General features: G+C 39.6%; 1 protein-coding gene across 1 annotated transcript; it reads right to left on the bottom strand.

The window, feature by feature from the left end:
- Positions 1–429: 429 nt before the first annotated feature.
- On the bottom strand, positions 430–23,648 carry bard1 (BRCA1 associated RING domain 1). The gene is made up of 11 exons (XM_062431303.1): positions 23,557–23,648; positions 21,842–21,898; positions 20,654–20,802; positions 19,024–20,084; positions 18,119–18,199; positions 16,071–16,243; positions 9,144–9,270; positions 8,903–9,035; positions 7,268–7,360; positions 2,428–2,525; positions 430–861 (listed from the first exon to the last, which is right to left on the bottom strand). Exons 1-11 carry the CDS (start codon positions 23,646–23,648, stop codon positions 514–516), a joined length of 2,412 nt encoding a protein of 803 aa, XP_062287287.1. The 3' UTR covers positions 430–513.
- Between the last annotated feature and the right edge of the window lie 1,689 nt (positions 23,649–25,337).

The following is a 25,337-nucleotide window of genomic DNA, read 5'->3' as shown; positions in this document are numbered from 1 at the left end:
GCTATGAGATTCCCCAGGAAGAGCTGGACAATGTGGTTGGGGAAAGGGAATTCTGGGCTACCTCACTTAGCTGGCCGCCACACAGACCCAGAAAAGCATTAGGGAAATGTATGGTATTCTTTCCTTTCAACCTGCAGTGAAGGGAAAAATATCTGTTGTGGCTCGATTTGGCATGAGTTTATCAGTTTATCCCATTAACCATGTTACAACCATCAGATTTATCCTGTGACCCCTTGAAGGGCTTCTGACTGTTTTGTTTGGAATTATTGTTTTATGTTGTTTATGTAGGAGACATTAACTCCAAACCATTAACTCCAAAAATGAAGGACAGAAAAAACAAACAGCTTTTATGTTAGTTTGAGCTACATTATTTTATTATTGTTTATGTGATTTGTATAAACAGTGTCACTTCAACTTAATCACTGCATTTTAAAAAGAAAAAAAACAAACACATTATGCTCAAGGATAAATGACATGACATGCAAAATTATTAGCGTATATGTAAAACATGGTTTAGACCAATGTTTGAGGGTCTGGCACAGGGAGGAGGCAGAAGGCTGCGATGCAGTCTATGAGCCAGGTGGAGGGAGCTGACCACACCTTGCCACGCCTAACCACTGCCGGCTTGTGAGGGCCCTGGGGGTCAAAGATGATGTACTGGGTGCAGAGGGCCTGGTCAGATCCTGGAAGGGCATGATAGGCTGCAGCACTAAGGGTTTGAGTCACATCACTGTCAGGCTTAGGCTGCCGGCTCAGGAGTTTACCACCTCCCTCCCGGAGCAGCTTGGTGAGCTCGTCTTTGGTAGGCATGTTAAAGGTGCCCAGGAGGAAGAAGAAACAGCCGTCGAAGAGTGGTGGAAGCTACAAAAGATGAACGATTACAAATTCAAGCATTAGTAAGAGTTTTGATGATTTACTCAGCCTTGGTTTAAAATCATTTTTCCTTCTGTGCTGACAACACGGCCCAGAAGAAAAAAGGACCTGTTATCTATTATCTGCTTCCAGTAAAACATGTTAATTACTCAGTGCCAGCAGCAGGCTAATAATCTCAGTCCTTATGAGAGCAATGGTAGTAGGACTTAAGTCCTTTTGTTTATGATCAAGATAAAAGTTTCTTTTGCCACCAAATACGCGCCCATAAATTATACATGTCTCAGTGTGTGGATGCTTACTTTGTATTTACTTCTTTGCTGCAGTGCCAGACAACATTTTATCAGCCTGCTTCTCCAGACAAACTCTCAACCACTTACCACTGGTGTTTAATGCAGCAGTGAATTAGACCACTGGAGACTGTTCTATTCACAGCATCAGTGAACTGTTTCGGTGTGTAAATTGGCTCTCTCAAGAGTTTTGAGAATGGTTTTTTTGACTACACTTTGGTCAGATTTAATTTTATGTCCTTAATATATGATTATGATTGACGATATTGTGTTTCGGGTATAGACATTTCATTGTGCACTAAAGGGAAACAAAAGAGGAGACGCAGACGGTGAGGACATCGCCAACGTACTAAAGAGCTTGTGTTCATTATCATGTCTACCTGCCCGGGGTCATCACAACAACAAACTCAGTATTAGTCTGCCTTTCAGGCCTCCCAGAGTGTAACTATCCTTCAGGGAATGAATAGGTAATCGCTCACAACACTGTGCATACATTTAAGGCTTGTCTGAAGTATTCTGTATCCTTGGACATTTTTCATATTTTATTGCTTTCCTACATTGAATTGCTGTGGATGTAGTTAAATTTTTTTTACCAATAGTGAGAAAAATATTCTTTTATGGCAAAATGAAAGCAGATCTCTCAAATAAATCTCAGTACAAATGAAATGGAAAAAAATCTCAGGACATTAAAGATGTTGTTGTATGGCATACCTGTGTAGCTTTGGCTTTGTTTAGCTGTTGTCTTTCTGGAAAATAAATCCTATCAAGTCATTGTTCTCTTGCAGGCTGCAGCAAGTCCTCCTCCAGGATTTTGCCGTATTATACTGCATCCGTTTTACTCTACCTATACAAACCATACGGCTGCAACAACACATCTCCACAACATGGCCCAGCTAACACCAGGACTCATGGTGGGGAAGTTATGTTTCTGCTAATGTATGGTGTTTAGTTTACACCAAACATAGCCTTAGATATTGTCAAAAGGTTTTCCCATCCTAATTGTCTGTCTGCCTGCATCTGTCTGTCTGTTTCATATTTAGTTTTGGTCAATTGGTGTCAAAAGGGGATATTATATTGACAGTGATTTTGTGCTGCACAACATAGACCATGAAAGAGTGAAGGAAGATGAACACTTTTAATGGGATTTGATGTTGCTGATCAATAACCATGAGTTAAAAAAGTTTTTTTTTCCCTTCAAGGACTGACGGTCTAGACAATCTAATCTACTCATCTTTTTCATATGTTTGTTTGTCTGCTTTTCATTTACCAAGCTATATCTGTTGATGCGACTGCGCTGGGGGCCTTCTCCTGCTTCGTGCTCAGTTTCGGGGATCCACTTGCCTGCCTGCAGACATGCCTCCACCCCTAGCATCAAAGAGAGAGAAAAGAAATTAAAGCTACAGCCAATTATGTTGACATGAAAGAGTGTGACAAGGCAACTGCAAACAGAGGATGACAAAGCTCGTGTCTGTTTTATCACAAGTTGGAAAATTCCAAGTATTGGCAAAACTTCAGTTGTTGACAGAGAAAGATGCCCACGGCATGATGGAGTTAATGATAACCCTCATTTTAAGTAAAGTATCTCAAGCTTAAGCAGAATTCAAGCGTCATCTCTTTCTCTCCATCTCTCAGGGTTTTACAGAGTGAAATTTAACTGTGACAGCCAGCATCCCGGCATTTTTTGAGAAGAAAAGAACCTTTTATTCTAAAACAAAAAAAGAAGTATCTCTTAAGACAGAAAAGTTTTTTTGTTTTTTTTTTATAAAGAAAAAGTATAGGCAGCAATGGAGAGGGAAAAAAAATGAATCACAAATTTTAATGACCCCTCACTGTCACAGATGAAAAATGCTTCTGAACACAACACAGATCACAGTGCTGCTGTTCTCAGTAAGTGTTCCATTACAGAGTGTCATGTTGGGGCTGTAGTGTTTTCACTCAAAATCTATGCAACTACATTTTGAGTGAAAATACTACAACTTTTCACAAAAGCGTTAAGGATGTCAAAGAGCCCTGTGCATAACCCTTGGCCTGAATATAAATATTTTGACTATGAAAGTGCAGAGACTTTTCACAAGTTTCCAACCATAAACTTAACATGAAAGGTATCGACCTTTTGCCACACTCATGCATGCTGTGATTCATTTCCACCGGAATGATATGGTGACATGAACAGATTAGGCTGTGTGTCTTGTCATAATACAGCAACCTGACATGAAACCGCAAATTACACACATACGTACACGTGCAGAACAAAATATGGGGTGGACTGTAATTACATTTCCTCATCTGCCTTTATTATAGCTTTCATTTAGCAGGACCCTGCCAGAGAGCTGGGCAGAGAAGAGAGGAGATACTGGGGTTAATCACTCCGGATGATGCAGCTTAGTACTGCTGAGTCATTAGCATTTTGGCTAGTTATTTTTACAAGACTTAATGCAGAAAACATCTCAAACCCCTTTCTTTCAAAGGCAGTGAAAGAGTGAACAATCAAATGGATCCACTTTATGAACTGCCATCGGACCAACTGGAACTGTGATCTCTTTCTGAGTACAATAACTAGATACTAGGCTTTGACTGATGAAATTTGTGTTTTATCGGGCAATTTTTTGTTTGTTTTTAAATTAATCGCGAGCTAAAAGTGGATAAGCAGACAGAAAACAAGGGGAGAGAGAGGAGTATAACATGCAACATCTCAAATCGGATTTGACCAGGCACATTTCAATAATGTGGCATGTGCTGTAACCATTTGGTTACCAGTGATCTGTTGATATTAAATGATTAAGGCCAATACTAACACTTCAGGATCAAGATGAGGTACAATAGACTGTTCATCAATAGTCAGTATCCAAACAATGGTCATGCTACATAATAAAACAAGTACTCAGAGGTGCACAGGGGCAATCGCAGCAAAACACAGCCCACTATGGGGAGTCCTGTGTGGCAGCAGGTCTTCCAACCTGAAAGGCGCCTGTGGAAAATGTCTTGCTGGCAGTCGAAAAGAAGCAAGTATCACATGTGTATTTGAATAAACACATGGGTGCACAACAGTGAGAGCAGCAGGGACAAGAACTACAGAGCAAAATTACTTACAAATTGGAAGGAAAAGCGGAAAAATGTTTGGGAAATACATCTTTTTGCTTTCCTTTCAAGAGTGGGATGAGAAGATTAATCTCACTCACCATGTCTATGCATGAAGTTCGGACCCGCCGTCAGTATGAGATTAGCCTGACTTAATGTGAAGACTGAAGGCAGATGAAAATGTCTGACTGGCTGTCTGCCAACTCTAAAGTCGTCTTAATTACACAATGCGTTGTTTAACCCATAATACAACAGAAATGTAAAAACCTCAGGGCGTGCAAGTAATTCAGCGCAGAATCTTTGCCATAGTGCAGCTTGGCAGATACAGTAGGCACGCACATGTTCTGATTTGCATGATGACACCAAAACGTATGACCTCACCAAGGCAAAAGCCTCCAAGAATTCGCTACAGGCAGCTATTGCTTGCCAAGAAATAGTTATAGTACATAGCCCCCCCTTAAACCACAAAAGCGTCTTTTCGACCAACAAATGATTTCATTTGTGAGCTTTAAACGTCTTGGTTTGCTTTCCTTCCAGCCTCCAGTCTTGATATTAAGATAATGTAAATCCCAAAATGTTGAACTATTTCTTTAAGTGATGGGCATGTAAGGGACAAAAGGATTTAAACCATCTTGTGATCTACAATGAAACCTCAAGGCTTTTTAGCTGGAATGGAGTCCCATCAGGCAGGATGAATTGACTGAGGTTGATTATTAAATATTAAACAAGGGACGCTTTTCTGCAATGAAAAGGTACACACACACACACACACACACACACACACACACACACACACACACACACACACACACACACACACACACACACACACACACACACACACACACACACACACACACACACACACACACACACACACACACACACACACACACACACACACACACACACACACACACACACACACACACACACACACACACACACACACACACACACACACACACACACACACACACACACACACACACACACACACACACACACACACACACACACACACACACACACACACACACACACACACACACACACACACACACACACACACACACACTTAGACAGAGACACAAACACACACATTCAAACATGATGTGGTTTACTGGCAGAGACAGACACAAGTGTGCATGCCATTTTACTCTACACACGTACACCGTACACACAGTGAAGAGATGCTACTGACGGATACACCAGTCAAGGGCACACCAAGGTGCCAGAAAAATCTTTGACAGCAGGTCTCTTTTTAGCCGACTTCCTCTGAATATCTGCTTGTTGACTTGTTTTAAGGATACCAGAGAGACTAGGCTGAGAATACCTAATTTTTGCAAAGTGTTCATCTTGGCATAAATCAAAAAGGAAAAGAGACTTAGCCATCTTTTCATTACTAGTAATATTGAAGCCTTGAGGCACATTGTTTCCCAGATTCCCTCCCGCTGTAACCCACCCGCTCTATTTGGCTGTCAGAAAATGTAAGGCAGGTGTGAACACACACAGCAGCAAGCACAAACCATTTACCTGAAAATTGCTTCTTGTAAAATGTTGTTTCATTGTTTCCCAGGACATTCCATGTGTTACAGAAAATAAAAAGTATTGTATTTTAAAAGTTCCCCTCCTGACTACATTTACTGATTTCTCCTGAAAGGTTGCAGCAGAAAGGAAGCACAAGATCGAACGTCCATGTCTCTGACGTGTTGGTACTTCACTTTAAGACACACTGCACATTAGCTAATACAGTTCTATGCCTGCTCTTTCTGAAATAGAGATGCCTGGTAAAAATGCTATTTGAGATCCAAATACCATTACTGCAGCACAATCCCTCTGTTCTGCACTCTAGTCCAATATTTACTTTGTAGATTTTTCATTCTTGTCCTATACTACACCAAGACTCAAAAGCACCCATAAATGCACAAATTTTATGTAAAAAAAAATGGGTACCACACTATAAAAAAATTGTAGCTCTCTACCATTTGGTTTTGAAAATAGGTCATAAGTTACTAAGCCTAGATGGTTGATATCATGAAGCTAGTTAGCAACAGTTTTTAAATTACAAACCAATCACATACAACATCAACAAATCAACACCGGAATATTGAACAGGAGATAAGATGAAATAATTTATATCCATGAGGAAATTGGTTTATTATTGCTGTAGCAGAAAGTAATATTCAGCAAAGTAAAAGACTGACAATACAATAACATAACTAGAAGAGAAGAGAAGCAATACAAATATACCAAAACTGAGGTTAAGGCTATAAATAACTGTGAGAATTAGGCAATTATTATACTGAACAACTATAGTGGGAGTTTTCAGCATGTTAAGTAGTCTAGAGAATTAAAACTTTCCACGGCCAAAGGTATAGAACTACCAACAGTATACTTGTATGGAAATGTTTGAAAGTTTGGTGCATCTGACTGATAATGTTGCATTTATAATTTACTGGGAAATAGGTGTTTCTTTTCACTGGACAAGAGTTTTATCCACAATCATTGGAGTCCAAAATGAATGCACTGCATTTACATATTTGCCTCACGTTATCTTGCGCTACAGTGACAGAAAATAGTCATCTACACTGAATACACTAGCTTAATGTATGATATCTAAATAATACTATCTATACTCTATAATGAAAACCATTAAACTACACTTGGATTTCAAGTGTAAAGTAAATTTTTTTAACTACATAAACTATATGGATTTTTTACTTGTTTGAAAACTAAAGTTCATGTTTGCAGCCCCCAGCCCACCAATTTGTTCATTCACACGTGATCTGTTTGGCATGAGGATTAATACAGTATATAATGAAAAAAAACATTTAGGTGAACTCTTCTATTAAAGTTTTAAACACAAAGCAAGACCTAGCTTATGCTACAAACACAGTCAAGATTCAGAAAAATAAAACAATCTGTCTCAGTCTCAGTGTCACTGCAGTATGATTGCTGCAAGGTTCTACCAGAAAAAAAGTTTAACAGAGCACTACTCTAGTTGGTGGCTCACACCCTATACTTACAGCTGTATTTGACAACCCAGCAGCCAGCAAGGAGACCCAGAAGGCTAGAGTAGGTGGTGGGCATGGGTCCTTCTGGCACCACGACATGGCTCACTGAAAGACAGGGACACGCAAAAAACATTTAAACTTGAAAATGTACAAGGGTTAGGGATAGGGTTACCTAATGTGTCTGACTGCTTCAAGATTGAGTGGCAGACTGTATGACTAGCCAGTGCCTGTATGTATGTATGTTACAGTTGCAAATTTAGATAGATAGCTAAAGTCTAACCTGATGCGCCAGATGGTTTGTTACACAGAACTATCAGAGAAGTTTTCCTTAGAAACTTTGTGGAAAAGGGAAAGCACTTTCAAAAAATACTTGGCAGGTGACTGGATGAACCATCTGTCTATCACTGTCTTACCTGGCGAGGCAGTTGGATTTGCAAGATCACAAGAGAATCTTCGTAGGACTCTGGTTGGGCTGAACCAAGTGCAAAACTTGAAGTCTGACAAGATGGATTCTCTCATGATCTCGCAAATTCAGCAGCCTCGCAAGGTAAGCTAAAGTCAGGGGGTCATCAAAGTTGTAACAGGTCATCCTGAGGAAGATGAATGTCTGCGTGAAATTTCATTAATTGAAATCATTACATAACATAATATATTTCTATTAATAATATGCAGGTGGCTCTTACTTACTTGGTTAAGGAGGTTAACCCACTGTAAACCTGTCAAACAGTTCATGCCATCACAAAAAAAAGGCCAAGCAACGGCTCATTTCATAAAATGCAGCACTAAAAGGACACATAATGATAGGTTAATTAGAATTTAAATACAAGCTTATTGCCTCTTCATTCAACAAGTCAGTGTGGTTGACAAGGGCAAAATGAACATAATTATATTTCCAGGGCAAAGCGTTCTCACATTGTTCACTGACCATGGATTCCCATGGATTTGTAGCCTTAAGTTAAAAATGCGAACCATTCTGTGAAAGCACAGACTCTCACCCCTCCAGTCAGAGGAGGCAGAGTTGTGAGAAACACTTCTGTTTTTCATTAGTGCTTATTCATCACCCCGACAGTACCTCCAAACGTTTTATGAGGAATGATTTCAATTACTTTTGCTCTCTGGTGTTCTCCCGGCCATTACTATGCAACAGTGAAGGAGCTGCTGTATCCCAGTGATGTATACAGCTCTAAAAGCACTTGTTAGTTACTGTTGAACCTTCAAAAGTGATAATGCTAAATCACCTACTCATGGTTTTTACAATACAAAAGGGTGTGTGTAAGGCAGTGAAGCCCATAAAGCTTAGCTCAGAATGAAAAGGGACACTCAGGCAATGGTCCTATCTCTAAGGTGGTAGAAGTACTGTTCAGTATATAATTTTCATTACAAGCATCAAGACCAAGCCAGGACACCTCTATACCTCAATACATCTCTCAAACGTACAGGGCTCCAAATTGATAGTTGATTGCCCATCACAGTCGGTGGCAGTGAACAAGCTGGTAGCAGGTAGCTGTTGTTAATCTGCAATGTTGCTAAAAGCCCACGTGTCACAAATAACATTAAAAATCATGTGTGACTAGGATTCACAGGGGCTTCATCATTAAGGAAGTTAAAACATGTGAGGAGGTTGCTGCTTTACCACACAAACACTACCTGAGCCAGAAAAGGTGTCCGTCATCCTCCCTCCCAGTAGCGGTCCCAGTTTGACCAGTTGATGCTGTTCTTCCTGTGACAGCTTGCTGGTCAGAAGCACTATACTTTCATCCTTCCTCACACAATCGTTCACCTAAGAAAAGGATATAAAAACATAGTTTAGCAACATCTAGGCTTATATTGCAAAAATTACCACTTCTCTATTGTTAAGAATTTTAAGAGAAAAAATATGTAGACGTACCACAGAGAGACCGGCTGAGGGGCTAAGTGAAGTTTTAGCATTTTGGGTTCCTTCTGAGGCTTCCTGGAAAATCTCCAGCATCTCTAGACTCACTGCGTAATCTGCAGGCCGCTTACCATGCAGATTACTGCGAAGAGGAAAATTCAAAACATAATGTGTCTCAGTATCTCACAGAGCACATACACTTTTGTATTTTTGTATTTGCTATAATGGAAACAATCTGCAGACCACAGGGAATGTCAGACATGTTAAAACTGACAAATAAACAAAATAATTCCGGCTTGTTTTTCTTCCAAATTTACTGGCACAGACACTGAAACTAGTGAGTTTTGATGAGACATGCTGAATCATTGAATCATTTATAACTTCTCTTTTGCTTAAATACACACAAGATTTGTAAGCTAACAAACTATTTGAACTGTGACAAATATGCATCATTTCTTAAGTATCACTCAACCCTACTCTATTTTTACTCAATACAATATTTTTATCCTACGATAATCTGCATTGTAAAGCCTTTTAAAAAAAAGAAGTTTTTCAAATAAGGCAAATAATAATAATAATAATAATAATAATAATTAAAGCCGCAAGCGGCGATGGCGGGCCCTTGCTCACCCATGCCACCGCGGGGCCTGAGGCATGGCGGGGCTGTGGCGTGAAGCAGAAAGTGAGAAAAAACCTGGAAGGAGGCCAAATGTATCGTTCATCCAATAGGGGGCAGTCACAGGTAGTTACACATATGGTCTGGTGTGGTCTGGTGAGTTCAGGGCGGCCACTCATCAGTCATGTAAAGTTTGGAGTGAATCGGACAAAGCAAGAGGGAGTTATGAGCATTTGATGGTTCATCCACCAGGGGGCAGTAATGGGATGCGTGCAGGTGTGTTCAGGGTCAGTCCCTCATCACACACGTGAAGTTTCGTGGAAATGGGACAAAGCATGAGGGAGTTATGAGCAGTTGATGGTTCATCCACCAGGGGGCAGTAATGGGATGCATGCAGGTGTGTTCAGGGTCAGTCCCTCATCACACATGTGAAGTTTCGTGGAAATCGGACAATGTTGATGCAAAAAATGGCACTTCCTGTTTCCACTAGGGGGCGACATGAGCGACACCCCTATCAGATGGAAGAGGTCTCCACCCTGGACCTGTGTATCAATTTTCATGATGATACGTGTTCAATAAAGCCATCAAAAAGCCAAACGTATTTTCATGGCGAGGAATTGATGGTAGCCACGCCCCCACAGGGACGCCATTACTCGTAGCTTCACAGTGTTCATAATGAAGCTTCACCAACTGGTTCTGCATGTTTTAGAAGTGGAATGAAGTTGATGGGGTCAACTATGTATTTTTCATGAATTTAAGTTCACTTCCTGTTACCACCGGGGGGCGCTATGAGTTACGTGGGAAGTTAATATATCGGGACGTTCAGGGCGGAGCCATCATCATGTCCAGCAAGTTTGAAGCTGATTGGATGAAGTATGTGGGCGTGAGAGCCACTCGTATGTACATGGCGAGCACGCCAAAGTTAGTTGAGCCCTGGCAGACACGCCCTTTGACCTACGGATGCGCAGAGCACAACTTAAGCTCAGCTAGGTCTGGAGATGTTGCGTACCTAATTTGAACTTGATCGGGCGAACGCTGTGGGAGGAGTTAATTTTAGGCGGGAAAAATCAAAACCAAAATGGCCGACTTCCTGTTGGGTTGAGGTCATGAGGTCAAGAGGCTTTTTTGCATATGTGGGTATAATACATATGTGTACCGAATTTTGTGAGCATAGGACAAAGTTAGCAAAATTCCCTATGGGCATTTTTGGACTTTGTAGGGGGCGCTATTCCGCCATTCTGCGTCGACCATGTGCGACCACCCAAAAATATCAAATTTCGGATGAGGCCGGACGTCCGTGCAAAAGTATAAGCATTTTCGCATTTGGGAAAGGGGCGAAATTGGGGCACGAAATGTCGGAATAATAATAATAATAATAATAATAATAATAAACATTACAATTTCAATAGGGCTTTCGCCAGGCGACTTGCAGTCGCCGCTCGGGCCCTAATAATAATAATAATAATAAACATTACAATTTCAATAGGGCTTTCGCCAGGCGACTTGCAGTCGCCGCTCGGGCCCTAATAAACATTACAATTTCAATACGGCTTTCGCCAGGCGACTTGCAGTCGCCGCTCGGGCCCTAATAATAATAATAAACATTACAATTTCAATAGGGCTTTCGCCAGGCGACTTGCAGTCGCCGCTCGGGCCCTAATAAACATTACAATTTCATTAGGGCCCGAGCGGCGACTGCAAGTCGCCTGGCGAAAGCCCTATTGAAAATTATAATTATAATGATTAAAGCAAATGCTTAAACATACAAAGTAAAGCCTTTAGACAAAATTAGAAAATTAAGTAAAACAAAAGAAATAAAAACTCAAGTAAAATATGGATGAGAGAGATGTAAGAGATTATACTGACTCAGCCACCTTTATTTCTTCAGGTCTTTTATGGAATAGATGTGTGTGGGTATGTGTGAACAAGCTTGACATATCAAATGAACAAAATATCGCTGCCTAAAAATCTCAAACTATGACTTTGCAGAAAACCTTGCCCTTCAACTCATCATAATGTGCCCGTACACACTTCTGACCAGTCAGACACACTTGAGCTTTCCCTTCTCAAATTGTTTCTGCTTGTTTCACAGATATCTGCTTCTTGTGAGGGCTTCTCCAGCATCTGGCAAGATGACAGGACTTAAAACCTTCTAATCCTAAATCTATGTGGCTAGTTAAGCATAGACTGATGATGATTTCTGTAACCGACCTGCTTTCCTGACTGACTGCCTATCAGACAAAGCTTTCAAAGACACTAATGCAGCGTTGATGTTACTGCATGATAAGCACAAAGTTAAGTCTTCTTCAACACGATAAACACCCTGTCGTATCGTTTTATCGCAATCGGGATCTATTTTTTTAAATAACTGGCCAAGCAGGAAGCTAAAAATCAATATTTGTAAGCTCAAAGCTCTGAGGAAAAACAATTTGACAACGTCACACCCTGTTTGTTCTGTGAAACTGTGCACCCGTGTGTGTCTTTCACTTGTTGGAACATAATTGTTTGATATGAGGGTGAGTTGAAATCTGTCCTCTGTTTTACTTTCATAGGACTACATCCTGCATACAGGGAGTCTAGTGTGTTGAATTTAATGTATTACATGTATTTATGATATGAGAAGACCCTAAAGTCCAGTGCCACTGATGGCCGCAAAATGCTTGAAATTTTAAGTCAATTTTTTTTAAGTCATTATGGTGTAATTGCTAAATTTAGGCCCTTTTAATTAATGTGCTGGTGGTCATTTTGGAAATTATCGCTCACCAGCAACTCTCCCAGCACCCGGAACTCATACTGGGTCAGACTACTGCTGCAATAATTTGTTTGGTTTGATGCTACTTAATTACAGTACCTACCCTGTTTAAACCACCTCCAATGCACACAAATGGGTGACGTCACACCTCACTAAGTCCATCTTTATATACAGTCCACGGTTACAATGGAGACATTGAGGAAACAGCTTTAAAGTACACCTTTAAGTTTAAGTTTGAGCTGCATGAAACAAGACTAGGGTCACCTTGAGGAAAGAGAGGGAGAGGAAGAAAAAGCACAAGAAGAAGAGGAGGAGGAAGAGAGACCGAGAGAAGAACCAAGCCCAGCAGGTTGTCTCTAAAAGATTAGGCGTCAGCAAAGATAACACCTGGGGGACAATTAATAGGTCCACTGGTCCATAAAATATTTCATTTGGATTCATACCCCCAGCCACATATACAAACAAATATAAAATGTCCCTGACACGTATACATATGCATACAAGCAAGCTGGTTTATGCAGCTGCACGTGAGAGAAATATCTGAAGAAAAAAGTAATAAAGCGTGGAAAATTGTGCAGGAGGTAAATCACAATCACTCTCCCACAAGCCCCTGCTTAAGTACACAAGTAGGAGGAAGGCAGTGGTGGATCAAGTGGATGCTCACTGTAACCACAATTCTTATTCTGACCGGGGAGAGGAGATTGAAATATTTATTTGAAGCTGAATATGAATACGGAGGAAAAGATGCATGCCACCATCAATTCACACCTGACACCATCCATAGTCTTTGTAGATGCAGTCTCTTCTTCACTGACAAACATAACACTACCACTGATTATCATAAATGATAAATACTTACACAAACCGTTACAGGACCAGTCTGTAGAGTCTGCATGCATGAGTTTCATATACTAAGATTTTGTGTAGTTAATTAAAATTCATGATCACTCAACAGCTGACAGATCTTTTGAACTATGTCAGCAGTATGTCATAAGGGAGTCATACGTTTAATGATAGGAACACGTGGCAAGAGACTAACAGTAGGCGAGGCCTCAATGCATATTTAATCAAAAGGTTCATTAATAACATTTCCCTCTTAAACAATCCACTCTGAATTTATCCTGATAGCTGTATCAACTGGGTATTCTAGTTTGTAGGATGATGTGGCACATGCCTCACCACATGCCTCCATTTAACTATGTAGAAGCACTGTGTATTGTAATTCTTAGTCACATGCCCTTTCTCTGACACTAAACTGTGTAAATCACAAAAATGAAGAGTAGGGCATATAGCACTTCCCTTGATGGCCTATTCAAACCAATAACAATGTTTCAAACATTGTTTCAAACATTGTTATTTATGAATAAATAACAGGACAGAGAATAAAAACCAATATCATCTGAATTGTGCACTTCCTTTGACAAAAAGCTGAAACTCTTCACACTGATTGAATACATTGAGTATATTTCAAAGATAAGAAGAAATAAGAAAATGACATACATCCATTGGAAGGTGAAAATATCTTATCTTATTGACAGTAAACCATGCTAATCCAATTAAACAATATATCCCACATAAGGTCTGTGTATATTTTAAGGGTGATCATGAATACTGTGTTCAGTACTGTGTGTAATATCAGAAGTGCACTTGCTGATTGATGACATTTAGCAGTTGTCATTGCTTGTGTGTTTGACTCTGCATGTAGTATGCTAACCCAGTGTATCGAATTGGTGTGTCAATGTAGTTAATTAATGTATGTAGGGATTCTTGCTTATGGTCATTAGGACTGAGTCAACAGCTAATTTAGATATATTGGAGGTCTTGTTTCCTGTATTTCATGAACACAAATCAATACAACAGAAGCAGATATGCCATCTTTTTCATTTCACACATTCTTCTTCCTTGTCAAAGTCTGGCACATACATTACCTACAATGCAACTTGACTTGATTCACTTATCTATACAGATTTGGGTGTGTTATGCTATTAGCGGCTAATCGAGCTCCAGATATTTTTTTCAAACCTCCTATCATCAGCCAAAACTGACGTTAACACCTGTGCAGTTCACTCTGGAGCCTCAACAAGCTTCATACTACTTTTTTCATGTGTGCAGTAGTATATAAAATCAGTGTTCTGCTTTAAGACCTGGTTAAAGATTTCCTTCAGTGTTTTTAATACCTTGCCAGCAAGTCAAATACTTGTGTGGGATGGCAGTAGGATAGGGCCCAAATAATCAAAAAATGCAGTACAATCCTTTAAACCCACATATACACACACAGAGGCAAAATGATGATCTTCAAAACCTGTATTACAAACCTCGAGCTGCGTGCCAATCACTCCATTAGGGATTGCATTGGCAGATGTCTTGGTTTGCTTTTTCCTTGTGTTTGTGTGTGCGTGCGTGTAGTATGGGGTTTAGCTGGGGCAAGGATTGCATTCATCTTGCATGCATCTCACCGTCACAACGGCTGCTTTTTTGCTGTGACAAGGTAAAGAAGAGAAAATGTAAGACCTGATAATCAGGACCCATCAAAGCGATGAGACAAATAAAATGTAATGAGGATGGGAGAAGACGGAGGAGGATCGTATAAAGCGGTCACAAAAGAGAGCAGTAAGTGTGCAACACATACTGACCCTGATCAACTACTTTATTGATCATACTGATTAACCAGCATCCTCTCCCTCATTATGGACATTGTGCTGTGAATCTACCATGCCCCCACAGACTAGAAACGCTGATACAGCATCAACTGATTGACCAACAACTAATCAGCACTAGTCAATTTCCTAACATCAGTCCACCTACCTACTGCAGTAATGCACACCCTGTTCTTAATAATAAAGGGCTGAATTCCTGGTGAAATGACTGGGAAGCTGGCACTTCACATTTTACTCAAAACGTGGAAAATGAGTCCTGGTCAAGACAACAGAAGCGCCTCTCTGATGTAATTCTATGAAATGCAAGAAATATGAATTTTCTTCACTTTTTCACTGTCACTTGCAATTTCCACTTCCGCTGTCTGACTCAGGTGAAAGGTGTAATAGTGTGTCCACCTCATTTACATACACAGAGGAGCACAATTATTTGTATTATTTTATTTTTTAAGTAATGCAATCCAATTCAATACCACAAACTATTTTTCTGACAGTCTCAAGAAACCAGGCACATTTTGCCTTTGTTGTATTGTATTTTGTAACTCTGTGTTATACCTACAGCAGCCTTTCATACACAGCAGTAGCCTCATGATCTGTAACAAATATCCATTTGGATATCACACTATTAATAAGGCACAAATGGGAAACAAAACCGTTATTAGTGGTGGGTTGAAATGTGCGTATTTAAAATATATTTTCTTTCAAAAGGGCCAGTGCCAAGCAATACACTAGCAATACTGACGCACTTAATCACTTGTCATGCATTTACCCTTTTTCACAGAGCAACCCATGTTACATGTGTAGGTCTGACCATGACCTTGTGATGAGGCTGTTATGTGATTCGCTTGAAGTGGAACAACCCTTTATAAAAGCAACACCCTGTCTGAAATAAACGTACGAAAAAAAAAAGAAAAACTCACAGTACGTTCTGCAAGGCTCCAAGCTGCAGGAGTAATTTGGCGATGGCTGGGTGTCTGTTCCTCACAGCATCATGAAGTGGAGAGTCATTCTCGTAGCCAGGTGTATTCAAGAGGGCTCCCCTTGAGACCAAGACCTCCGCAACTCCCAGGTGACCCAGATTACACGCCTCATGCTGAAACAACAAGCAGCAACATTCACAATTTATCTTGATCTTTTTTTAACTGTTTCTTAGCCTTAAAAAACTCAATTTTCTTCATAGTGTGGACTCTGAACTATCCATTTTCAGTCCCTAGAACATGTCACTATAAAATGTATCTTTTTTTCCGGATGATTCCGTTTTAGGTGGCGTTCCAAGAGTTCAAATGAATTTAAATTTATAGAGAGGTTAACTTAACTGGGTAACTTAAGAACTGTCAATCAGATAGTACAGCTTAATCACACTTCATTAATGTGTAGAATATAACTTATACTGAGTATGATCCTCGGAGGAGACCACATCAATATCATCCTGACCTACTTTTCTAAAAATTAAAATGACTCAGGGATGTAGCCTAACAAAAAAGTGTTTGTTTTCTTAAAGTTTATGTTTGCAAATTGGACCAAAGTCCAGTGTGAGAGCTTTTCATACAGAAATGAGATTAAGACCAATTGGCAACAACTGCAAAGTATTTTAATACAGCTGTGATCCCTTAAATTAACTGTGCAGCTGATTTTTCTTTTCCCTCGCATCCATTTGGCTCAGGTCATTTTAGCGGCACACATTATACTTTTTAGCTCACACCTGCTATGGATAATACATTTATTTGCTAAAGCTTGTGGAATTATGTTCCAACAACTGTGTAAAAACATTTACATGCAACATAAACCAGAAAAATATTATGGGAAACAGGTAACTGTATTTTATTGTTTTTATTTGTCTACGTACCATACAAAATTAGACTGAGGGTTTGTAACAACTGTTTCATGTATTCCTGGGAACTTTCCTCAGTCCTCACAGTTAGGAACCAACATTTATGGATAGTAAGTACTTCTTAAAATGTAGTTCACTTTTGTTTGCTGTGACAATTTTAGGTTATGAGCATACTGTAGGCTTAAACATTTTTAAACGCTCTAACCCTGGCTGGGTGAGAAACCAAAACTGACAAAATGGGCCATTTTTTATGTCTTTGAAAGAGAAATGCTGGGGAAAGAGACCGAAATGACATGCAATGAAGGTCCGCTGCTGGAATCAAACTATGGAACTCAAATCGAAAACTCAACTTGAGTACAGTATCTTGACAGCAAGTAGCAGGGGGAGAAATTAGCCCCAGTCACCACTTAAATACTGGTAAAATATGAAAGTGGCTGGCAGACACAAAATAATGATTTGCTACTGAGTGACAAGTGAATTTGAACATTAATTTGTCAATGGTTGGTAGCTGTTCACCTCTAAAAAGTTAATTTCCTACCCTGTAAGTAGCCACGTGAAGTGTTGCAATAAGATAGTGGCAAGCGCTCTACTTCTTGCTCTCAAAAGAAAAACACGGCTCAGGCAGTACTCACTATTACAGCTTTTCAGGTGCAGGCAACTTGGGCTAAATCGTTAAAATAGCACAGGCCTGCATGTTTTGGAGGGAAGAATGTAACAGCAAGTGTAATCTAGACAGGAAAACAAAGCTTGCATGCATATTTATAACGGCGAATAAAACACAATCACTATGTATCCTGGTTTACTAGTGAAGATAATACAATAATTGATAAATGGAAATATGCAAATATTGAGTAAATGTAAGAGTTGGAGATGCAAGCATGAAAAATGTCCTTTTGTGAAAGGTTTGATAAACCAGATAAGCACAGGGTAACTAAAAGCGTCAATAAACTGTCAATAAAGTGTTATGGATGAGAAACCCTACAAATACATTCCATCAAAGGAAAAACAGCCCGACAGTGTAGGAGAAAAATAGTCATTTAAGAACTGCTGTCTTGTTCATAAAATATTTAGTCATTGAGAGTTTTTCAACACAACAAATAAACATTTCAGATGTATCACTTGGTGTATTAGTCTTACCAGAGGTGTCCACCCAGCGTTATCCTTCAGGTTGGGGTCAGCCCCCTGGTCCAGTAGTTCCTTGACAGCCTCTACATCTCCCTGCAGGACACAGAGAGGACAACAAACCTGAGGTCAGAATTGCAAACCTGTATACACAACTGTTCAAAAGCAGTAGCTGATCCCAGTGTACCAGAGCCTTGCTGTTTATCAATCACACTCCACAGTAGGCCATTGATTACCTTGTCTAGGATCTAGAAGGGGATTACGGCTATGTTTGCAAGGATTACTGTAAATGCTTTATTCTCAGCAGACCTAGGCTTGTGCTGTGTGATCATATGAAGGCTAATGTGTGCAACAGAAGGGGGGAAAACCCACAGGAAGAGAAGATATTCAAACCAGCATGCCATATGAAAGAAGTTAAAGAATAATGAGGAACTTTAAATGGCCAAGTTTGCATCCTTAAACCCATCATTTAATCTGAACTGATGTGTCTTTTGTTGAATAACAAAAAACAAAGCAGCAAATTGAGGGGAAGCATAATTTAATTGTATTGCATTTTGAGCTCAATAATTCATATTTTTTATAATTTAAATAACCAATAACCAAGATGTAGTGCAAAAACACTGTCATCCATCTTGTTTAAGGAAAGACATGCTGTCGGTCTATTGCATTTGAAGAACGCAACAGAAAGCAAGGTACAGGGCGGTCGAGTGGTTAGTGCACATGCCACATATGCAGCCGACCCCGGTTCGAATCCCGGGCGGAGGTCCTTTGCTGCATGTCACACCCCCCTCTCTCTCCTGTTTCCTGTGTGTCTGCTGTTAAATAAAAAGGCGTCTGTGCCGAAAAAATCTTTTTTTTTTTTAAAAAGAAAAGAAAACAAGGTACAGTAAATAGTATGAATTATTCAGAAACCTCTCGACCTTTATAGCAGCTAGATGCAGTGGGGTCTCTCCCTTGTGGTTCCTCTTCATAACTGCAGGGCTTCCTGTGGTGGGCCTGCCAACCGACGTTTGAGTAGAGGGAGATTTTCTACCTGCGATAGCTGGGACAGAGGGGCTCTCTTCCTGCTCTTTTCTGGGGGTGATGGTGTTCTTTTCACACCTAGGACTAATCAAAGATCGAGGGTTAAGGACAGCTGGAGACTTCTGACCAAGCGATTTTCTCCTCCGACCGGGGGAGACCCTGGGCCTTTTTGGTGTAGTCTCCAAGGTGATGACCTTCTCCTCCACTCTTGATCGTTTTGAGGAGTGGGGAGATCCATTGTCCTGTTTCTCAGGATCAGCAGTCATGATGGGGTCGTTTGCAGACAGCGTGTCATGCTGAATGACACGGTTAGACATGTTCTCACAAAGCTGGGCTTGGTTATTGAGTACAATGATGCTGCCTCCTGAGGGACTGTCTGTCATGTTGCTCCTGCCAGAGATGAGGCAGAGTTCATTAGGACTACCCTTTGACACATCAGGCTGAGGCTCGTCAGATGTGACAGCAGGGCTTAGGAAGGAAACCCTTTTACTAGACCTCCTTGCCCCTTCAGCACAGGGCTGTTCCTGCTCTGTTAAGGCATCTACCCCATCAGTAATGCCCCATTGCTGGTTTATGGCCTCCAGCATCTTCTTCTTGGTCTGTTTTTGTGTGGTCCTGGTGGTTCCTTGTTTTGATGCCTTCCTGTTGGCAGCATTCTTCTTGGTTAATGTGTTCTTCCTGTTTCTGTTGTCAGTGTGGCATTTTTGAGAACAAGAGTCAGAGTCTTGGGAGGATGACGTGAAATTGAAAACTGACAGGTCCTTGCATTGAGTGGCTACGGCATCTGGCTGTGCAGCTGTTTCTCCAGAAGACCTGCTTTCTGGTACAGTGACCTCTGAAGGCTTCTCCACCATGCAACGTACCTTACGGCTACGGGGGCTGAACCAGATCTTGAAATTCTTCTTGTGCTTAATGACAGAGTTCTCATTTTGTGTTTGAATCTCAGCTAGAGGGGAGTCTGCAATGAGGGTTGAACAAACAAAAAATAAAATTACACGTTTAGCAAAACAACTGCGGTGTATATTAAAATATTTCATTGTGAAGTGATGTAAAGAAGGCTCTTGGTATTTGTAATAATCTTGCACTCTCTGTTGAAATGAGAAAATAATAATATTAAACTTTATAATATTTATAGTTATCAACAATACTGCCATCTGACAGATGTAATGAGGTACCTACTCAACTTCCTATACCCTTTCTGTTTAAATTTAGGGGGAAAAAAAGTTCATGTTTTAGGTACGTAGTATAGAAAGGTGCCCTGTAGTTCTTAGTCAAAGCTGAGATCTACCCACAAACACTACCATGGTTAATTGCATTGCATAATTACTGTCATTAGCTGGATGCTAAATGGGTTTTAAAGATAATAAACAACAAGGAAGACGTCACTAATTCTGACATTCAGAGATTAGATAAGCGGATGAAAACGATAAACGTATTTATCCACAATGGTATGAAGAAGTGTAGTATGAAAATGAAGAAGACACACAGATTTTTTTGACTTATTCATTGTGCTTTTCAGGTTTCTACCTGACTGTTCTTTGGGATTCAGCAGGGACTCCAAACCACAGAAGAGCTGTGTGATGCTGCTGAGCTGCCTGTTGATTTGAATGTCTTTCACCCATGCAGGACTATGACAAACCACGCAGCCATCTCCTACCCGGGAGCCAGCACAGGGCCTGCGCAATAAAAATATCTTGGATTAGAAATCTACTTACAGTTCGGTAAGAAGAATTACAACAACCCTATTGATTTACCTTTTAAGACCATTCAGTCATGAAGAGAAGGAATAAATTGAGGCTATAGTTTATGCCTACAGGGAATTAATTGCTCTTGTGTCAGACTTTATTGTAAAGACTTTCAACACTGTAAACCACGTATCGCCAAGAAACCAAGTCATTGCCAGGGATGCACAGTATTTATTCTGCTAAAGAAAAAAACCCTAAAATTAAAGTAATGCATGCTAACTACAATATTTCTAAACTACACAAAGGTGTGACATGAGGTGTTGTAAATAGTAATGGGTGAGCTTTGTGATATGATGATTTATATTTTAATGCATTCAAAATGTGTTAACCACTATAATTTTTTTCCTATATCGTTTATACAATAACATCTATCCCTTAAATATCTCTTGTGGCAGTGTTGAAAAAACAATGAGAACATACAGTACAGTAGTCTAACGTTGGGAAACACCTTCCAAATCACTTCACTGAGAAAGTGTGTCCAAACCTTTGACTGGTACTGTATCTAAATAGCTAACTAAATTGCTGTAGCTTGATTTTCTGCTACCTATATAAAACACCTTTTCTGTCATTATTGCTAAAACAATAACTGATTGATAATTATTACTGATTAGTTGACCGAAATAATAATGAGGTTAACCCCATAATTATTGGGATAGCTGTCCAATGTTAATTATTATGTAATTTATTTGATTTGTTTTTTATATGGATAATAAAATCCTACTGAATTTAATCACTCCCCAAGTCTGAGAGGTGGAAGCAAAATACCTTTCACACTGTGGACACTGTTTTGCCATAGCAAGAAAAGCATTCTGTACAGGGTGTTAAATAGGATAGCCAGGTGACCCTGCCAGAGAGCAAACACACTAGCCATCATTAAGATTATTAGTTGCACCTGTGTTTGACAAATAAAAATGTCAGCCATGAGACAAGTCTATTGTAAATGAACATAAAACACATTTAGTTACATTACCTGCACAGCAAATGCTCGCACATTCCTAGACACACAGGTTCTGTCATTATATCCAAGCTGGAAAAAGACAAACATGAAAAGTCAGTACAGTCAGCCAGAATATACAAGAAAATATCAAGCACCCACTCACTGATCATCAGTGCATCAAGGACTGTGCACTCAGTCCAAACTCCTGACCCACGAGTGACGTGATTGAGAAGTGTTGGGCAAGCTGCTGGGCAACTTTTCTTTCTGGCATATGCTAAGAAAATAAATGGGAAGTTGTCAGTGGAACATAAGTGCCTTGCTATTCCTAACTTGCAATTTGCCATTTTCAAGTGCTATACCATATGCCAGTAGATCAGAAGTGGCATACCAATGAACTGGTGTATGTCTAAAAAAAAAAAAAAAAAAAAAGAAGAAGAAGAAGAAGAAGAAGAAAAAAAAAAAGGAAAAAAAAATACAGCATACCTTTTCCATCTCTGTGCTGCAATGCAGTACATATGTTTTACTCATCTGAATAAAGAGTCAACAAATACATGTTGTAAAGATAACTCCATTTGAGGCAACTTTGTTATTTTGAGCTATATGAGCACTTTGAGCACTGCAGAGAGGACCTCATCTGAAAACTCAACACCACCTCCCAAATCAAACAGCCCTGCAAACACGGAAAAAAGAGTGTTTCACCATCATACTATAAAAGGTGTACAGTAGGAGCATCCTAAGCAGCTGCAATGCATTATAGTCTGATAACCGCACTGCATCTGAATAGCCACCAGCTATGCGAGTGACTCCCTCTTACACTTTTCGCAGACTCTTCATTCCTCTGTGGTCTGGCTGCAGGCACTGTAGCATCCTAGCATCCATACTCCATAAACGTTTGGAAGTCATGTTTCCAATACTCACCTAAACTAAAATCGACCCACCCACCATCTCTTATCACACAAGCACAAACAAACAGTAATTCATTTGCAGCAGCATGCTCTGGACTGCTTTACAGTGTAGTTTATGCAGCTATGTATGCCTTATTCAACCTAGGATGTTTACATCCACAGTCTGAAAGTTGCGAAGTTTCTGCACTGTGTGTGTTGTGTCTTTCAGAGTGTTGCGTTGTCATTCACGTGTAGTCTGTGCTGTACTTCTGTGTTACTGTCAGGCTGTGATTTTAGAAATGTCATCCCAATAAGTTACAGCACGTGTATATAGAAGGCTTATCAATAAAAGCCTGATTGATCTGTGTTAACCTGAATACAATCAGAAACAAGCACACAGAGCGGTTTGTTCTACCTCGGAAAGTTAAGGATATGTTCAAGAGGCCACATTGAACATGCATCTTTCAACAATCAATTCATTAACTTTGATTTAAATGGTCCCAATCTGAGTTTTAATCAAACATCTGGCATTTACCGGATGATTTGCTCTTCCATATAAACTGACTCATGACCTTTTCAGATCTACTCTACATGATAAGCCTCATTTTTCAAGTGAGCTATAATGATTTAGCAGTTAAGACACCGATTAAATAGCGTTAGCCTGCAGTAAGTAGTCATGTCCCATCAAGATTCAACAGGAGTTATTGCAATCAGGCGTTATTTTCAACTTTAACGTCATTATGTTGGCTGTCACCATCGTCTAGCAGATCGAAATAAAACCAGGTTGGTTTAACAAACGTGTGGTTGGTAAGTTCGTGACTATAAAGCCTATCCTTAGCAAGCACGTTGCTCTCATTAACTTACCATTTTGAGCAAAGCAGCAGGCGTCGAAAGTTTGAAACAGCCTCCTTAGTGTTCTTCCAGTCCATTGCCTGTACGGGGACATCATTATCCATTCTCAGAAGGTTTATTGTTTGTTTCCTGGCTCTGTATTTTATGAAACAAGTTTGCGAAACAAGCCAAACTTCCGCGGTGCTCGGCTCTCCCGCCAAAGATTTAAAGGAAGTGACCTATGATGGTGATGACGTATGTTTCGGCCCTCCCTACTCTGCCTCTGAATGGCTAGTTCTCGTTACCTTCGTTCATTTGTTTAGGAAAGAGGAGGGAGCAGAGCGCTCTGGGAGGGAGACCATAGACATCATAGACATATGATAGACATGTCAATGACGGCTCTGGTTTAAAATATGAAGGCAATGAGAGGCAGAGTAGGGCGGGTGTGTCTTTATGAAGGACAAAAAATGACATAACAATAAATAAATAAATACATAAATGTATAAATACACAAATAAATAAATACATAAATATGTATAGAAATGTAAAATTAGCCTTTTTCACAACTAAAAAAATATGTATTTATTTATTGTTATGTCATTTTTTGTCCTTCATATGTCTTGACTTCATCACGGTTGGAAAATAATATCGCCTCCCTCAAGTATGGTCAGGGTTAGGAAGGTTACTTTGGAAATGTAATGGGTTACAGATTACTAGTTACCCTTTTTAAAATGTTACCCTATTTCAATTACTCAATCAAAGTAGTCTAATATAATTTATTACATTACAAGTTCAGGTGTTTTCCATGGATACTGAAATGATGTATAAGGGAGATAATTTCTTATGAAGCAAGATTTATCTCACATTTGGAAATGTATTCATTAATTCATGTAGATTTTGGAATATAAAATAAAGATATTGTATGAGTCAAAAGTCAAAAGTCTGGCATGGATTTAATTGGCCCCATGACACCATTTAAGTCAATGTGTGCTCCAAATAAGCCCACATCATGATTTATTTACAAAATATCAAAAAATATTTTTTTTTCCAAAGAATTAAAAACTGCAATATATATATATTCAGTAACATGTTAAATATTTTAAAATGAGGGGGAAAAATCCTCCTGAGCAAAATCAAATTTGTTCTAAAACCAAAATAACACACACACAAACACACACAAACACACGCACACACACACACACACACACACACACACGCACACACACAGACACGCACACACACACACAAACAGTAATGTTCATATTGTATACTGTCCACATATTTGGACAAACTGTACTCTGATGCGTTGGCAATACTGTTCTTGATACCTTTATACCAATAAAGCCCTCTGAATTGAAGTGAGTTTTGTCATCTCCCTGGTCTGGTCATCTCGGTAGCTTATATGTGCAGAAACAATATAAAATACTTTTTGAAAGAACATGTTTATTTGTCTATGTCCACAAAAAAAGGGAATTCATTCCCACATAAATCAAAGCAAACTGCTCTGTCAAAGTACTAAAGTTGAAAAAGCCTTAGTAGCTACATGATGAAAAAAAAATGTTTTAAAGACCAATAGCCTATGTATCGACCGCAAACCACTCAAGGTCAGATAATCCTGTGCTCAGATAAATGAATCAAGGACAAGGTTCAGTTGTGATTGAGGCTTTGACAGAGCTTTGTGCTTTGAGTGCTTTGGGAATTCATTCCCCCTTTTTGGTAAACATTGATTGCCTCTCTGTGCATCAAGATCTATTATCATCTATTTTGTCACATCACTGTTGTGTTGTTTTTATATTATTATGCCCTCTTTATTG

Source organism: Scomber scombrus, chromosome 13, assembly GCF_963691925.1.
Source record: "Scomber scombrus chromosome 13, fScoSco1.1, whole genome shotgun sequence".
In the NCBI taxonomy this organism is placed as follows: Eukaryota; Metazoa; Chordata; class Actinopteri; order Scombriformes; family Scombridae; genus Scomber; species Scomber scombrus.
The sequence above is the reverse complement of the archived record's forward strand: the minus strand, read 5'-3'. Positions and strand labels throughout refer to the sequence as shown.

Excerpts from the sequence above, each read along its gene's own strand:
- bard1 (XM_062431303.1), bottom strand. The coding sequence starts at position 23,648 with ATGGATAATGATGTCCCCGTACAGGCAATGGACTGGAAGAACACTAAG. Across the intron at positions 21,899-23,556 it reads CTGCTGCTTTGCTCAAAATG|CTTGGATATAATGACAGAAC; the intron begins GTAAGTTAATGA and ends GTCTTTTTCCAG. Across the intron at positions 862-2,427 it reads GCATCAACAGATATAGCTTG|CTTCCACCACTCTTCGACGG; the intron begins GTAAATGAAAAG and ends CATCTTTTGTAG.